This window comes from Thalassophryne amazonica, chromosome 10, assembly GCF_902500255.1.
Source record: "Thalassophryne amazonica chromosome 10, fThaAma1.1, whole genome shotgun sequence".
Taxonomy (NCBI): Eukaryota; Metazoa; Chordata; class Actinopteri; order Batrachoidiformes; family Batrachoididae; genus Thalassophryne; species Thalassophryne amazonica.
This window is the reverse complement of record NC_047112.1, coordinates 36077931-36097217: the sequence shown is the minus strand read 5'-3', so window position 1 is coordinate 36097217 and position 19287 is coordinate 36077931. Positions and strand designations below refer to the sequence as shown.

The following is a 19287-nucleotide window of genomic DNA, read 5'->3' as shown; positions in this document are numbered from 1 at the left end:
TTATAAATCCCCCAGTTAAGGTCTAATAAATAAGTTTATATGGTGCTGGAGAAAATTATTTTATGACTTAAATAAAAAAAACCCAAAGGCTGTGTACTTTTAATACATGAAGTTGGTGTACCATTAAAATGCATTTGAAGCCACTATTTTAAGGATTTTTTTTAAAAAAAATCCATATTAATGCTTTAATAACGGTTTTCAAGACTTCTGACCGCCAGTCAGCAGTTCATTTTGTCTGTTCTGTCTGTCCACTCTTTTTTACACACAACATACACACACACACACAAATGGACTTGTCACTCTATTTTCAAAAGACACTACATGAAAATTTGATATTATTATAACCTAAATATTTCTCTGACAGAGTGGCAGCGATAAAAGAATACGTCTTCATACATATTAAACGTAATTTTTAATGGACTTTTTCTGCTTATTTTGTTGCGTTTCAAAGTTAAATAAAAAAACAAAACAACAAACAAAAAAACAGAACTGATACCAAAAGTAGGAGGAGCATTTATTTTTAAACAAAGTTTTTCTTGTGAAAACTCAGCACTTGAAAGTGAAGATTAAAAAAAATAATAATAAAAATAAAAAAAAAAAAGTTATTTTTGAAATAGTGTGTAGAAGTTTTGGTCGCTGCTGCTGACACGGAGCTGAGCAGAGCGACAACATCCGGGCACCGTCAGTCAGCCTGCGCAGAAACAGAATGGCGGAGGTAAGTGAGAGAAACGAGGAGTGTAATAACGCGAATTATGAGACAAACCGCATCGATTTGAACGCTTCATGTCAGCGGCTTCGGTACACACGGCTGTCGACGCTTCGGCCGGCCGCTGAAGGCCGCGGTAAGGGAGTTAGGAGGCATTTAAAGTGGCGAGAGGAGGAAGAAACGGGGAGAGGATCTCCGGCGTATCGCCTCTCGCCGCCTTCTCGGCTTTAAGAGACATTCTCCGTCCCTCCGTGTGTGTGTATGGATAGAAAAGCTGTATAAAACACAAAGCTCAGCCCGGCGGGGTGTGTCGCCAACTATTCCAGGTTACTCTCTGGAATAATAATAAAAAAAAAGTAGTATGACTCCGCCGCCGGTAAACTGCGAGCGGCTTTTGGGGAAATATCAAGAAGTAGTTATTTCCTTCTCGTGGCAGCCAGAGAGAAAAGAGAGAGAGAGGAGAGATAGAGAAAGAGAAAGGACGTTCAGCATCACAAGTTCCAGGAAGCGCCCCGGGACAGACAGACAGACACACACTGGACTTTTGTCACCTTTTGCTTCCAGGAATCGTACAACTCATGGATTGGAATTTTTTTTTTTCTTTTTTCCAGATAGAACTTCTCTTGTACTTCCCCAAACCTTTTTCTAACCCTTGACAAATCTTCAGTAGGTGGTGGTTGCTGTCCATTCGGCTGCTCCTGTTTTGTTTGGGGTATACAGCCAGATCTGCATTGGTATTTGGCACAAGTTTTACGCCGGATGCCCTTCCTGACGCAACTCCAGGGTAACCTGGAGAAACAAACAGCGGTGACAAAAAATTAAAGTCAAAGGAATTGTAGCAGAAATGGTGTGGCAGGAAAGTGCTTAAAGAGACCTTCAAAATGGTGTTTAAATAAGCAAAGGCTATACACCCAACCGTTGGGCAGATAAATATAATGTCTTACCTTATTCGCCCAACCGTTGGGCAGATAAGTCATACATTGAACATTACACGCCCAACCGTTGGGCAGATAAATATAGTGTCTTACCTTATTCGCCCAACCGTTGGGCAGATAAGTCATACATTGAACATTACACACCCAACCATTAGGCAGATAAATATAATGTCTTACCTTATTTGCCCAACCGTTGGGCAGATAAGTCATACATTGAACGTTACACGCCCAACCGTTGGGCAGATAAATATAATGTCTTACCTTATTTGCCCAACCGTTGGGCAGATAAGTCATACATTGAACGTTACACGCCCAACCGTTGGGCAGATAAATATAGTGTCTTACCTTATTCGCCCAACCGTTGGGCAGATAAGTCATACATTGAACGTTACACACCCAACCGTTAGGCAGATAATATAATGTCTTACCTTATTCGCCCAACCGTTGGCAAATAAGTCATACATTGAACGTTACATGCCCAACTGTTGGGCAGATAAATATAATGTCTTACCTTGTTCGCCCAACCGTTGGGCAGATAAATATGTCTTACCTTATTTGCCCAACCGTTGGGCAGATAACTCATACATTGAACGTTACACGCCCAACCGTTGGGCAGAAAAATATAATGTCTTACCTTATTCCCCCAACCGTTGGGCAGATAAGTCATACATTGAACGTTACATGCCCAACCGTAGGGCAGATAAATATAATGTCTTACCTTATTCGCCCAACCATTGGGCAGATAAGTCATACATTGAATGTTACATGCACAACCGTTAGGCAGATAAATATAATGTCTTATCTTATTCGCCCAACCGTGATTGTGTATTGACACGTTTTGTGCATCTAACTACGTTTTTTTTTTTTACACCAATTTTTAAGGCTCTATTGTGGCGTATGTTTGACACATTTAATGGCGTCGTTTTTAATTACTGCAAAAACACCGCAATGGATCAAAAGAGACAAACTCCATAAGCATTTTGAATGGAAGCCTGTTAACGACGACGCAACAGTTTTTGACAAAATGCTGCTTGTTGGCTGTAAGACGGTGTTTGTTGACACTGTTCTCTGGGTGTGATGAGCCAAACAGAACCACTTTAGATCACCGCCCCTCTGTGGGGTGCGAACCCTCCTGCAGCCAAAGAAAAAATATCCGCCTTTTTTCCCTCCCGCGTTGAAACCAGAAGTGAGCTTACAAGCGCGCTCATTGTCGGTTGTGGTGGGCGTATATGCTCACATATTTACTTTATTGAACCAACGGTTGGGCGTGTAGCCACTCCAGTTTAAATATTTGTTCTGTGTCAAATATAAAGAAAGTTTTGAGCATTTGAAGTTCTGAAGATCTTGGTATTTACATCTTTTTTCTTAAAGGAAAAATAACAGAAAGCTGTGACCGGTTTCTCATAATTTACATCTCAAAGTGATGGTACTCCATCAAACCTACTTATTCTCATTTAAACATGTGATTTGCAACAAACTGCTTGTTAAACACTGTTTTCTAACAGTAGTTTCCAAGCTAAAATACACACAGTTACGCCATGGTCCGCCTTCTTGCCGACTCAACATCGGTTTTGGAGGATCATAAAAATATGCATGCAAAGGCTTCAACTGCCACCAACTTTGCAGAAAGGTAGATAATTACATTAATTAAATGTTCTATATGATTTGAAAACCGATTCTTACTCAGCTTCAAAGCAAATTTCTTCAACGTTTCAATGCGATATTTCATCATAGAATTTCCTAACTTCTACTCATCACAGGATGCCATTCAAAAACTAGATTGCAGGGGAGGATTACAACTAGGTCATCAAATAAGGGGATTCCCAATTTACTGCCTGGAAGTCTTTCAAGACAGTTACAGCTGATACATCCACAGCAGCAAACGCCATATTTAGATCATGTGCGTGTACCTAACTTAAGAAGTCCAACTTGGGCCTAGTTTCATGAGCAATCTAATCTTGTTTAGGCTGAATAAACTCACGTAGTTGACTAATTGTTTGACGTTAGTTGTTGTACAAAGCACTTAGTTGGCTAAAGTTTCACGTTACCTGACTAAACTTTTAGCCTTGGTACAGAGAAGGCTAGTCCTTATTTTAGTCGAAAACTTCAGTCTCTTACCTGAAAAAATGCGGTGATCATGTACCACCACTTGATGGAACACTCGAGCACCCCTACGTCGCTCGTATTCCTCCAATAGGAGAACTTCCTGGTTGTAGCAGATGATTGTCATGATCTGTTTGTGACAGTTACATTAGCCACTGGGTATTTCTGTCACGTTGAGCAGCGTTGTGTGCACAAAAAGGCTTGACAAAAGTGTAGAAGAAGAACTGCTAGGCTAAGAGCTAAGCACATGGTTCTGCAGTTCATATGTTGTCAGAAAATGTTAATAAAGCCAGTTAACGAAACAAAGGCTGGATAGGTCTTGACAACGGCCAACCTGGAAGTTAACAAAAACTCTCACACATTGGAGGCGTTTCTTGGCAACGGCGCTTGTGAGGCTGCTATGCCTGTGGGGGTGACTAACCGTAGTTGAGGAAGTAAGTTTAATAGACTAAATGTTAGATTGCGTTAGACAGCCTTGGTCTGAAGTCCTTCCCAGGAGCCATTTTAGTAACTACATGACCAGAGGCAGATAAAAAGATGACTTGTTTGTGCTTTATTCGATTTTCCAATGTCCATCTTCACAGGTCACAGTTTGCTTCCTTGTCTCAGTAGTAATTTGGGTACAACAAAGAACTGTGAAGCCGATAAACTGCAATATTTTGCATGTACCATACCACAGGTTGTGTACGTTTTTAAAAAATTACATTGACTATGAAATGAGATTGTCATGTCAGATATTTATCTTAATTATAATGCAGAACTTGATGTAAGAACTTCAAGATCTGGACACTCTAGGTCAGAGGTTTTCAAAGTGTGGGAGAGTGAGCCCCCACTCAGAGAACAAATGCATAACTAACACATTTTAACATAAATAATAAGGGATGGGTATTGCTAAGATTTATCGACATCTATCCATTATCAATTCCACTTATCGATTCCCTTATCAATAACGCCTGTGAATTTCTGTGTACTAAAAATAGGCTTTACAGATTTTCTATGTCAATAACATTTTATTGATTCTTAAATAAGTATAAAATTGGTCACTGGATCCTTGATCTTTGAACATAAATAGAAATGAACAAAATCTGTAGTTTTTTCCTCATTTCCTTTCAGACATTAATGGCATGAATGTCACTCTATACCTCTGAGCTGAGTTCTTACAGCTGGCTGTGCTACAAGTCACCATCAATGTAAGTTCATAAAGAATGCAGGATGTCTCATTTTGAGAGGGAAGAAAAAAAAACGTTTAGTGTGTTGTCTGTGTTACAATGTTTGAAAAGAGGTATCAGTTGATTTAAACAGTGATTCGCTTTGAAGTTATTAATTCCATCCGGACTCTAACTTGAGTCGGCAGAGAGCGGCGCAGTGTTTGGAGCTGTGCGAACGGCACGGAGGACCAATTCTCGTTTCTTACCTGCAACAAGACAAGAGTCCCAGTTAGTGACTTTAATCAGCACAAAAAGTGACTCACGATTGACATTTGTAAATGGCTTTGAGAGGGGTTAAGAAGTGAACTTGTCACTTCTGAAAAACAGTGAAGCAATGAACCACGAAGCAGCGGATCGGAGCATTGTTTTTGGTATTTCAAGCTTCCAAAGTGGTGCCGTTACAGAAGCGGTTGATTACGACCTGCTGCAGGGTCTGTAATCAACGTAAAAAATGATCATTTTCCAGACAAACACCCTCAAAAACAACGGCCCGCTCTGAAGGACCATAAGTGACTTGTTAAGCAAAAAGGATATTGATGTCGGTGGATCGAATCACCACTGCTCTGGATATTGTTGAAGATTTCAAGTGATATTATTTAGTCATTTTATTTCATGCAAGTCTTTTGTTCTATATGTGTATGGGGAAAACTGAGAGGACTGGACCATAATTTGTACTGTGTGTACTGTGACCTTAAAACCTTGATTTGTACTGAGCAAGAACACACAGATCTGATCAGATTTATTTTAAATCATAAAAATATATATAAAAAGAGCAGAGGACAAATGTACTTTACTTCCCATTTTTTTTTAAAAGAACTTAAAAAACAATGAAAACCTTTACCTGTATTTAAATATTATTTTAAAATACACTTCTTATATTAAATTGCGATATGAACAGTGCTAGTGAATGGAAAAATAGCTTTTGTCAACATTATAAAACTGTATTTAAATAAGAAAGCATTCAGACAACAAGCGGTTGAAGATACGTATGAGTATAGCATTCAAACTAAGCAGACCTGAATTTATAACTTCAAATTCTTTTTCACAAAGTTAAATATGTCTGATGAGAAGATAATGATGATGATAAATAATAATAATTTAATTTACATAAGGAATGCAGCATTCTGCTCTGTGTATTTTACACTAGGGGTGTGCAATATGGACAAAAGTAATATCTCAGTATTTTTGTGACTTCAGCAATTAGATGATATTGTAAAAACCTTCTTTTGTTGCTTATTAATGACATTAGTGGACACAATGTTAATGCAAGCATTCTTATTTATTTACTTAAAATTTATGCATAAAGTAAAAACAGTCACAAGTGCACGTCTTACTTGGATCAATAAAGTTTGCTGAGTGTGTTGTGTGCAGGCGTCTTAGCTGATTTAGGCTTTTCTTTGGGCAGTCGAGTATGGAAGTAAATCTGTGCCATCAGAGTTTGAATTAGAATTTTTAAGGTTGAATTTTTTCGCATCAAAATCAGAGCCTGAAGTTGAATTTCTAAGGTTGAATTTGTTTAGCATCAAACTATAGAGGGTTTTCATGTGACGTATCGGTCACGTCATTTTGTGGCCCGCGGCCATTCTGGATTACGACGCAGTGGCTGCTGTGATACACTTCGTGCATTTGGCGAACAATTGCAGAAGTTTTCAACGTAGGTGTGAAGAAGCCTCACGGCACCGTGTCGCTGTGAGAGATCCGCCGCTAACAGAAATCCACTGCTCCCAGAATTTTATTTTATTCGCAATAAAATATATAACAATACATAAAAATACTGCAGAGGATAACACAAGAACGCTTCCAATACGGATGCTTATTTACATTGTGGTCCTCGAGCACCGAGCTGCCTATCCGCAAGCTGCCCTTCCAGCGCCTGGTGAGAGAAATCGCTCAGGACTTCAAGACAACCTCCTCTTTCAGAGCTCCGCTGTGATGCTCTGCACGAGGCCGGCGAGGCTGACCTGGTCGGCAGCTTCGTAGTTCACAATATCGCAGTGTGACAAGGTCGGCCAGTTCGTTACATTAACACTAAACTCACTATCTGGTATAAGATACGGATCCACTGAACCGACTGCTACACATCTATCACGATAATTAGCTTTATCTCGAGGATTTAAAGCCTCGTAATAACCGGACATTCTCTTCATTTTTCAGCCTCCTTGTAATCCAGAATGGCGACAGTACCTGTCCTGCAGCAAATCGGTCACGTGATTGAAAACCGTCTATTGAGCCTCAAACCCCCCCCCCCACACACACACACACAAAAAAATTAAACCTCAAAAAATTCAACCTAAAAAATGTCCTCCTTAAAAAAACATAAAAGCAGGGAGAAGCAATCGATCCCTGTCTAATCATCCAACCGTATAGCAATTTATCACGTCTTTGTCTTCTTCTTTTGATTTGGTCTCAATGTCTCATGAACAATGAAGCAAAACATGATTGGCTGAATGTATCACGTCTCTTTTTTCTTTCGGTTGATTTCGGTGTAACATGACCAATGGAGCAAGACATGATTGGCTAATGCTGGATGATTGAGACAGGGATCGATTGCTTCTCCTGCTTTTCTATTTTATTTAGGTTGAATTTTTGAGGTTGAATTTTATCCTAATCTCGTAATTACAAGATCCTGATCTCATAATTATGAGATCTTTTCTCATAATTACAAGATCAGCGGTCAAATTTTTTTTTTTATCCAGTAAATGCAATACACTTCCGTACTGGGTCTCCTGTTGTTACTTCATTCACAGCTCTGACAGGTTTAATTTTGCTACAGAAGTGAAAATCTGTGACGTTTTCAAGGGAATATTTTATTCGCACAGGTTTTGCATGTTTAAACACAGAAACAGTGTATGCATGTGGCCATGAACGCCTGTGCTTCACACATGATTACTTTTTAACAATTTTACATACATTTGCTTTTTCTTTCACATGAATATGATCACATTTCATATAGTCCCCCTTGACACAGTTCAGAGGGCCCTCCATAGTTCTATACTCCAGCACGAGTGGACCAGCAGTGGACTTCACGTCTAACATATGCAGGCAAATGGTGTTTGCTTGCCACTGGGGGCAACATACTATACCAGAAAGCACCACATGTAAAAAAAAAAAAAAGCCAGAAGAAGCTGCAACTTTAGATTTTTAGCATAAGTGTAGGTAATTAAGGCACCTTGACACTTGTACGAATTTCATCTCGGCATTGGCACGCAATCTTGTGTGCCAATGAGTAAATTTGTTGTAAACTGTGCGTGGCTGCATACCACTGCGCAAAGAAGATTTGGAAATGTCCAAACTTCTGGCATGCATTAATTACGTGAACTAGTCGTGAACATTGTGCAATGTATTTGAAAACACTGCATGCGTGTCATTGCGGACAGCGCATCTAAACAATTATGAGGAGTTGTTACATGTATAATAAACATGATTTTACAGATCCATGATCTAACTCATGAGAAGGAATGAAAAATGCAACTGTTTTAACCAATCCATTCGAAGATATATATATAGATATATATATATATACTCTAAATAATGTGATTCTGGGAGCGATAAGAGATGGTTTTATCAGCCAAGTTTGAGAGCAAATACGTCATTGGCTACAAAATGATTATTTTATATAGAGTGGCTTCAAGTGGGACAAAGCATGGCATCAGTGGATTTGTCACTGTTATGGAATTAGTGCATAGTGATTATTGCAGGTGTGCAGTACTTTTGGGCGTGAACAGATAAATGAAAGGATAATGCATGGACACGACTAACGCCTACTGGACACTCACTGGCAAGCTAAGAACAAGTACAGGACAAAATGGTAAACAAATGTGCAACCACCAGGAAAGCTTTCCATCTGATGTCTGCTCAAAGTTCTGAGCGTGCACAAAATTTCACCGGACTCGCTGGAGGTGACATCAGCTGCCAAGGAATGCATTTAATGAATGAGAAAAGGATTTGTACAGGACAAAAAGAGACACAAACAGATATCAACATCCGCTTCTGTTACTCATGTTTCCTCAATCCATCACAATGCAACAGCTGTTATAGCACCTTATCGCTCCTTTCAGTTACTGTTTGAGAAAGCTATGCTTGGGTTTATTGTGTGTTGAATCAATCTGCATTTGTTTATTGACATAAACATCAAACACTTCATTTCCATTGTTTTGCCGTGGTTCTGGCAGCAGAAACAAAGCATTGTTTATGAGTGTCGGGATGGTGCTTCAGAGCATGTCAAAAAGCCTCTGAGTCATTGGATTACCCATAGTTCTCTTTTTTGCATCAGCCAGAAGTGACGCAGATGTGCAGCGCTGCAGATGCAAACACTGGCCTTAAGCCTGATTGTATGAGCAACAATACCAACACACTGTCAGCTCTATCAGTGGTCTGTCAGTGCTGGAGAGCCCTGTGTCCTGTATAATGCATCCAGTTAAAAACAAACACTGGAACTAGTTTGTGGTGGAGGGTTGGACTCACATCAGCCTTACTGCACATGTGTGACCAGCAGTGCCAAAAGAATAGCTGTTATGTGCTGGATGGCTGGACCTTTATTGGATCCATTGATCTTTCCCAACCAGTAACCTGGGAGAGTGGCCTATACATAATGTATCTGTGTCCAGACCTCTAACAACAGTCAAGAAAAAAATAATTCTATGTAGCTATAAGTGGTCAACATTAACATGTTCTGGTAGAACTTTCTCCAGAAAAGCACAAATCTGGTGGTGCTATTGTAAGACCTCCAGCTGATGGAATGCATTTATTTATTCCATCATTGCTGTACACAAAAGTTTCCACATTGCATTGATTGGTCTCAAAACACAAAATGGCTGTTTTCCAAAGGTAGTGTAGAACCAGTTGAGCTTTGTGGGTGATAGGATTAGGAAATTTAGAAATTTTATCTCTTGATTCTGCTTATTTGTCTGATTCTTTGTCAAGGCCCTTATTGATGAGTGATCATTTTCTGTGTGGAAAAGGCCTATGCGGTTTTCAGTATCAATGCAGATGTTTTCCTTGTTGGTAGTTGCAGAGTTTACAAAATTCATGTGCGAGGAACTATGTATATGGGGGGTTTTGTTTGTTTGTTTGGTTGGTTGTTTTTGCAGTGTGAGGAACTGTTAGGCACAGTTTACATCAGCTTGTTGTAGATTGATAGAGTCAAATGACTGCACAACTACTGCTAATGATCTTGTTTGATTTCTCTAACGCTTTCTTGGGATCGGAAGATTTTATGTAAAGAGAAATATTGTCTTCAGTAACCAGATGTATGAAATAAGTTACAGGCTCTCTTTGTTACTCATAGAATTTTTAATATTTTGACCACAGTCATTCCAGAGTAATGGAAAAAGTCTGACTGCTGAGTGAGATTTACGTAATGAATCACTAAAATCTCTAAAGATTAGTTAAAAAAAATACCCATTCATGTCTAAAATATGTCAAACACATCGCAATTAAGGATGAATATTTTATTTGATGATGCTTTAGTTTGTCAATGGACAACAACAACAATGTTTATTTGGTGTTTTAAGGAATGTATATCAACTTTTTATTCACAGTGAAATTTACTTGTATTCAAATTTTTTTTATTTTTAACAAGTTCAGACTGTGGCCTGCTTCTGTAGGACGTGTCCATAAAAATCATAGAGGGATATGCTTTGCAAACTTAATACCCATTACTACATTGGATGATGTTGAAACTGAGGATGGCCCCGCAATATCAAGGGTTTCGTGTCTGCTACCTACCACTCGTGTGGAATGTCTTAAACCTAAACCTACTTCCAGGTATCTTATATATGCTACTCTGTAACCACCCCTAAACCCAAACAGTCCAACTGTCAACCCCACAGAGGTTCTTAGTCTGGGTCTCTTTAGCATAAGATCATATCCTCAAATCATTGTTGAGTAATGATCTAATTATGGATCATCACTTAGATATGATTGGGTTATGGTGAAACCTGGCTTAAACCTACAGCTGTCGTCCCCTTAAATGAGGCCTGCCCCACCAACATATACATTTAGTCACATATTAGAAATCTAGGTTTAGCTTATTAGCTGTTGGGGTCACAAATATAACACATTTGAGCATCTGATTCTCTACTCTGCCCACGATGCTATGTATTGCCAAGGTCAGAAAAATAAAAATCAGCTGTATTACTTTGTCACTGCATGTATGACCCCTGGCCCATACTCTGAATTCTTAGATGAATTTGGTGCATTCATCTCTAACTTGTCAATGAGTGCAGATAACATTCTGATTATTAGTGACTTTAACATTCATATAATAAGCCTTCTGATCCCCCCTGCAAATCATTTATGAAAATTGTGGATGCATTAGGATTCAGCAATGCATTCTGGACTCGACGCACATTAGTGGAAATACCCTGGATTTGGTTCTCACACATGATATTGCTGATACAAATACTGACATCATACCTCTTGCTTCGGTGGTCTCTCATCACTCACTTATTAGGTTTACAGTTTCTCTGCTGTGTTTAGTGGAACAACAACCTTATTTATCACTACGGCGATGCATCAACTCCTCAACTATGACTGAACTCGAACCTAGACTGCCTGATATCTTAGCTTCACGTTTGGAAAACATCTTGTGGATAGTTTAAACTCAGTGCTCAAAACTACACTCGACATGATTGTGCCACCTTTGTTAAAACCACGCCCCCCCCAAAAACACAGTCACCTTGGCTCAGTGACTACTTGCGTGACCTCAAGCATAAGGCTAGAGGTCTAGAACGGAAATGGCGTAGTTCAACGGCAGAAATATTCCACCTTGCGTGGCGTGATGCTATCTTAGACTATAAGAATGCACTACTGGCTACAAAGCGGATCTGTTACTCTCATTTGATCAACAAAAACAAGCATAAACCAAGTTCTTGTTCGACATGGTGGCAACACTTATACATGGACAACCACCTGTAGTTCGCTCTCCTTTTACAGCACAAGATTTCTTGGATTACTTTGAGAAGAAAATAGAAGACATTAGGTTGAGCATATTCCAGCATGCCATAACCCAGCCATTACACCATGCTATTGAGGTGGGCGCCATTACTGAGGCATTACCTAGATTTACAGAATTTGATAGTATCTCACAAGGCGTGCTGACAAAACTCGGAATGTCTACAAAAAGCACAACCTGCTTATTGGATACTATACCAACAAAAACTGTTTAAGGATCTGTGGCCCACTCTTGGGCTGACTGTGCTGGAAATGATTAATCTCTCATTAACTTCTGCATCTGTTTCCTAAATGTTTCAAATCTGCAGTGATTAAACCATTACTTAAGAAATCTAATCTTGACCGTAGTGTCTTGAAAAACTGTAGGCCAATGGTCATATCTATCATTTTGCTCTAAAATTTTAGAAAAAGTGGTTTCATGGCAGCTTGTGGGCTACCTTACCGAGAATAATCTTTTTGAGCCACTCCAGTGTGCTTTTAGTAAATATCATTCCACAGAGACAGCTCTCACTAAATTAGTAAATGATCTTCTACTTGCAATGGATTCAGACACCACTACAGTTCTGGTGCTGTTAGATCTCAGTGCTGCATTTGATACTGTAGACCATCATATTCTACTCGATAGGCTGGAGAATCATTTTGGGCTTACTGGGAGTGCCCTTGCATGGTTGACGTCATACATGACCAGTCGTTCTCACTGTGTTTTGTACAATAACACTACGTCTAACCTTAGTGACATGAGTTTGGGGTTCCACAGGGGTCCGTCTTAGGCCCCCTGCTTTTCTCCCTTTATATAGCCCCCTTGGGCACATATTGTGGCAATTTGGGGTTGCCTTTCACTGCTATGCTGATGATACTCAGTTATACATGCCGATACATGCTGGTAATCTCATCCACATAAAATCCTTAGAAGATGCCTTGTATCAGTGAGAAGCTGGATGTCTAGCAACTTCCTACTTTTAAACTCTGATAAGACTGAAATGATGGTTCTTGGTCCAGTGAGACATCGGCATCAATTTGACCAGTTAACGCTTGGCCGAGGCTTGTGTGTCATATATCACACTGGCAAAGTGAGGAACCTTGGGGTAATTTTTGATCCTACGTTGTCCTTGATCTCCCATTAGAGATATTATGAGGAGTGCTTTCTTCCACCTACAGCAGGGGTGGCCAAGTTCGGTCCTCGAGAGCCACATTCCTGACACTCTAGTTGTGTCCCTGCTCCAACACACCTGAATCCAATGAAAGGCACATTAAAAGTGTGCTAACGAGTCTTTCATTGGATTCAGGTGTGTTGGAGCAGGGAGACAACTAAGAGTGTCAGGAACGTGGCTCTCGAGGACCGAACTTGACCACCCCTGACCTACAAAATAAGCGAAGATTTGGCCCATCCGTCTATGGCTGATGCTGAGATGATGATTCATGGCGTTTGTCTCTTCTACATTGGACTACTGCAATATTCTATTTTCTGGTTTGCCGCAGTCAGGCATTAGGGGTCTCCAATTGGATAAAAATGCTGTTGCCAGAATTTTGACACAAAGCAAAAAGTTTGACCACATTACACCCATTTTGGCATCTCTTCACTGGCTTCTTGTCCCAGTGAGATCAGATTTTAAGGTTCTGCTACTAGCCTATAAAATTGTTCATGGACTGGCACCTCCCTGCCTAGCTGACCTTATTAAACCCTACGTACCGGCATGGCTTTGCGTTCTCAAGGTGCAGGACTACTTAGTGTCCATAGGGTGAATAAAAAGTCTGCAGGTCATAAAGCTTTCTCTTATCGTGCCCCTGTTCTGTGGAATGATCTCCCTGTGTCAATAAAACAGTCAAATTCTGTAGGCTTTCAAGTCTAGACTTAAGACGCAACTTATTTTCCCTTTCGTATGACTAGCATGCTGACATAGCATGTTTATATGCTTTTTACTCTTTTAATTTCATTTTATTAGAAACGAGCAGGCCGCAGCCTCAACTTTATCTAAATTCTGGGTCTTTTAGTGAAGCCTAGGGCTAGTGCCAGTGATTACCTTAGTATTTCTTCTGTTTTTCTTGTTGCTTAATGCTGACAAATTACACTGTATATTAAATAAATCTATCACATACAGTAGTGTTCAGAATAATAGTTGTGCTATGTGACTAAAAAGATTAATCCAGGTTTGAGTATATCTCTTAATGTTACATGGGAAACAAGGGGACCAGTAGATTCAGTAGATTCTCACAAATCCAACAAGACCAAGCATTCATGATATGCACACTCTTAAGGCTATGAAATTGGGCTATTAATAAAAAAAAAAGTAGAAAAAAGGGGTGTTCATAATAATAGTAGCATCTGCTGTTGACGCTACAAACTCAAAACTATTATGTTCAAACTGCTTTTTTAGCACTCCTGTGAATCACATAACTATTATTTAGTTGTATAACCACAGTTTTTCATGATTTTTCACTCTGCGAGGCATTAATTTTGTTGGTTTGGAACCAAGATTTTGCTCATTTACTAGTGGCTTGGGGTCATTTCTTGTTGAACACCCATTTCAAGGGCATGTCCTCTTCAGCATAAAGCAACAGACCTCTTCAAGTATTTTGACATATCCAACTGATCCATGATACCTGGTATGCGATATATAGGCCCACACCATAGTAGGAGAAACATGCCCATATCATGATGCTTGTACCACCATGCTTCACTGCCTTCACTGTGAACTGTGGCTTGAATTCAGAGTTTGGGGGTCTTCTTACAAACTGTCTGCAGCCCTTGGACCCAAAAAGAACAATTGTTACTCTCATCAGTCCACAAAATATTCCTCCATTTCTCTTTAGGCCAGTTTGATGTGTTCTTTGGCAAATTGTGACCTCTTCTGCACGTCTTTTAAATGGACTGGTAAATGACTGCATTTATATAGCGCTTTCATCTGCATCAGACGCTTAAAGCGCTTTACAATTATGCCTCACGTTCACATTATTTAACAGAGGGAATTTGCGGGGGATTCTTGCAAATAAATTAGCTTCACACAGGGCGGCTTCTAACTGTCACACAGCACTTACAGGTAACTCCAGACTGTCTTTGATCATCCTGGAGCTGATCAGTGGGTGAGCCTTTGCCATTCTGGTTATGGCTTCTAGCAATTTTGATGGTTGTTTTCCGTTTCTTCTACGCGTCTCTGGTTTTTTTTTTTGTCCATTTTAAAGCATTGGAGATCATTGTAGATGAACAGCCTATAATTTTTAATCAAACTACGCTGTTCTTCTGAACAGTGTCTTGAACATCCCATTTTCCTCAGGCTTTCAAACAGAAAAGCATGTTCAACAGGTGCTGGGCTTCATCCTTAAATAGGGGACACCTGATTCATACCTGTTGTTCCACAAAATTGACAAACTTACTGACTGAATGCCACAATAATATTATTGTGAACACCCCTTTCTACTTTTTTACTAATAGCCCAATTTCATAGCCTTAATAGTGTGCATATCATGAATGCTTGGTCTTGTGGATTTGTGAGAATCTACTGAATCTACTGGTACCTTGTTTCCCTGTAACCATAAGAAATATACTCAAACCTGGATTAATCTTTTAGTCACATAGCACTACTACTATTCTGAACACTACTGTAGTTTCAATTCTTTTTAAGTGCTGAGTGCATGGCACCTGATGGTATGTCTCAGAAATTTCTTAAAGGGACAGTTTAAATGTCAGGAGTCAGCTGATCTGGTAATAGGATGAGACAGGATCAACCACTATTTGATCCCTTGCTGTGTTTACCTGTGTGCGCACGTGTGCTGCAGAGGCCCAGAGAGTAGTATGACTTCATTTTACTGCCATCTGCTTTACATGACTGTTGGTGTGTGTGTGTGTGTTGGTGTGTGTGGTGGTGTGTGTGTGTTGTGGTGTGTGTGTGTGTGTTGTGGTTGTGTGTGTGTGTGTGTGTGTGTGTGTGTGTGTGTGGTGTGTGTGTGTGGTGTGTGTGTGTGTTGTGGTGTGGTGTGTGTGTGTGTGTGTGTGTGTGTGTGGTAGGTTGGTGAAAAGCCTCTGAATTTGTAGTTTGTTGTGGCCCAGTGGAGATCCTGAGGTACATCAATGGAGGTCCTCACAAGCAAGAGACGTTTGCAAATGTTAGAGGAGTAGGAGGTGTCGCCCTTCTCCCCCATGAAGATGGCAGCACAATCCCACACTGGGGTAAAAAAAATTTTTATCAGCCATTATAATTGTAGAAATAACATTGATTTCTATTTACTGACTAATTGGAAGACCATGGCAATCTGCTCATTCACTGGTTGTTGCCAGAGCGCCGCCATCTTAGTTAGAGTCTAACAACCAGGCATAAATAGAAATCGATGGGCATGCTCAATGTTTTCAGAGAGTTTCATCATAAATCTGCATTTTACTGTGCTATTACTGTGCTGTTAGATTTATTCAAATTCAGTCCCACATTTGGTACAGCCACTATTTGTCAAAAGAAATACAGAATAGCATCAGACTATTTATGTAAGAGATTGAACGAATTTGTTCGTCCCAGTCCAGATGTTGTGAAGCAGGATAGAAAATAATACCATCAGTTTGTCAAACACATTATGTCTGCAACGAGACAAGATACTAGTCTGATCCTTAATTAATTTCATTATGAAGTTAAAGATGGGAAATAATCAGGGGTGAAAGTAAGAGCGTCGGGTGCTCATATTAAACATATTAATATTAAAGCTGCTGTCAACCCCACCTGCGGTGCCGCTTTTTACACAGCGCTTCTCCACGAAAATTTCAAATAAATTTCAGATAAAATAAATAAAATAAAACAGCCAAGCCAGCCAGGGTGAAAGTAAGATTATTCAATAATTTAGGAGTATATCTCATTCGTGTATATTCTTATATTAATAGAATATACAACATCAAAGCGACTGTCATGTGACCCACCAAATTGAGAGGAAAAAGCATTTCCATTCTATGAATTTGCTTTACAGAATATCTCAGGATGGAAAACCTGATGTGAAGAAAAAACCAGAGGCTAATTAAAAATGGGTAAATTGAGACATGAAAATGAGACTTCTAATTGAATCGCTAAACGGATGTAAGATACAGTAGTTATCACGACAAAGCATTAATATTACATATATTCTCACTTATGAAAGCTCACTCCACAATCCTTAGTCATCTTGTTGCTGCACCCGACCTCTGCACAAAACGGCTTCTTAAGATCACTTTAACCCAAGTTTAAGTCAGCGCATCATCGATTTCTATTTAGTCTAATACCTGACAACGCGTAATAACGCTAAGCAAGAGGGCGGCTGCTGGCAACAGCTCAGGGGCTGCGTCCGCCATCTGGTGGATTAATATAGAAATCAGTGAAGAATACTCACACAGTATTCCTGAAAGTCCATTTATATTCACCTTCAGACATATTGGAACAGCAAGGCCAATTATTTGTGTTTTCTCATTCCGTATGTGGTTTGAGAGATATCTTAAAAATTATTGTGACGCATTAAAATAATTTGATGACCAAATTAACGCGGGCAAAGAAGACATTCCTGAAACAGCTGTATGTTCTGTTCTCCTCACTTATTCAACAATATCCTTCAGTGTTTTAACATTATTAATTAATTGAAAGAAATATTTGATTCATACAGCAATCACAAGGTGCATCTTATTTGCCTGTTCAAAATTTCAGTTCAGTTAAAAAATTCAGTTAAAAAAATCTAATTACATTGTATTGCTGAGTGTGAATGTCAATGTGTGAATTTGAAGTATATTAATATTGAACTTTCTTTTTTTTTGTTGTTGTTGCTGTTTTAAATATTATTTTAGAATTCAGATTTAAAATGTAATCACATACAAAGATGACATCTGGATATATCTGTGTCTGTATGTTATCTAATGTCCTCTACTGTGTCTCTGATCTTGCAGTGTTTCCTTCATTTCCTTTGGAAAATAAAGATATTTTGTTACTGTTACTAGGCAAAAAAAATAATAATAATAAAAGTTCTTATTTCATTGCTGTTACTGACTTTTCTTCTGACTGCTAAAGTTACATCTGATATAATGTCACACTTGCCTCAAATGAAAATCCAACAAACCCTAGATATGTACCATTTAAAAAAAAAAAAAAACAAATAAACAAAAAACTGTTATCCAGATGACTCAGTAGGTCATGTAGTTGATACTAACCTTTGGTTTTTATGGTGGGTTGGCCCATTTTGAGTCACATTTAACATTTTTAGTCACATTCTCACTCATTGAGTCTCACAGTGAGTTCTTTCTTCAGTTTTGAATTTTTTTTTTCTCATTGTACAATAATTCACTGGGCTACAATACACTAATCTCAATCAATCAATCTCTTGTTTTCTCCCATGTTTTAGGCCAGTGAGCCTCCCTTGGAGGAGCTGCTGGCTCTGTATGGATATACCGTCTCAGAGCCTGAGAATGAGACCTGTCACTTGGCTGCCAGTCTACCAGAAATGACTCTTGACAAGGTGAGATACACCTGGTAATTATCCAGATTTCCTCCAGCACTCAATAGTAATACCTCATTTATAGTATAGTAAGCATACTTGACATCGCATTGATATTGGCATAAGTTTGATACCAACATCTGTATACCTGTGAGGTTTACAGTTTAAATCATATTTATTATAAACTTTTTTGTATGTGCAAATTATTAATAAAATTGTAATTATCAGTACTGCAAAGGTTCAGTAATATCCTGTGTCTTGTCATCTGTAAATTGTAAACAACTTAACAGTTTCCATGATTGTATGTCAAAAATAATGTTGCTTTTAGAGTTTTCCCCTATGGCAGTGTTTCTCAAACCTGTTCCAGACCAAGGACCACTTTAACAATGAAACAAAATCTCGCAGACCACCTAATTCCCCAAATATCCAAAAACAATATTTCTGCTTACCACTCCAACAGTATATTACAGCTGTATATTGTAACACTTTTAAGTTTTTTTTTTTTATTTAAATGTGAATATACTTATGGAACACGAGGATGACTCACGGACAACTCTTTGAGAAAGGTGGAGAACTTTGCCACATTTACCACATCACAGCACCACCTTGGGTCTTAGATTTCAACCATCCAGACAGACTGCGGGTCCATTCCCACATCTTGAAAGTAACCATCTTATGACCTATCTCCTGCAGCCAGGTGAAATGTGGGTGTCCGCTTGGCCTTCTCCAGTTGGTAGGTTTGTCAACACTGAGGCACTTATGTGCTGGATCATGCCAAAAGAAATGCACCATATGTCTGAAATGTTGTGCCTGATATTCCCTCACAATGCTAGCAGTACTGCTTGTGTGAGAATCCTAAAGTAACTGTTTCACACAAAGTCATTTCAGTGGTACCCAAAGGTCCTGAAAGAGCCCTAGTACCAAAGACGTGTAGTCGTTGCCTTAGGTTATT

The 19287-nt window shown here is 39.2% G+C and overlaps 1 protein-coding gene across 3 annotated transcripts in view; it reads left to right on the top strand.

The window, feature by feature from the left end:
• Positions 1-609: 609 nt before the first annotated feature.
• The window catches only part of mier2 (mesoderm induction early response 1, family member 2), a 71043-nt gene continuing 52365 nt past the window's right edge, over positions 610-19287 (top strand). For all 3 annotated transcript variants that reach the window (XM_034179786.1, XM_034179789.1, XM_034179787.1), the window contains exons 1-3: positions 610-715; positions 15910-16071; positions 18243-18356. In XM_034179786.1, the coding sequence (XP_034035677.1) occupies positions 16042-16071; positions 18243-18356 (144 nt within the window). In that variant the 5' untranslated portion in view covers positions 610-715; positions 15910-16041. The remainder of the gene's footprint in view (positions 716-15909; positions 16072-18242; positions 18357-19287) is intronic.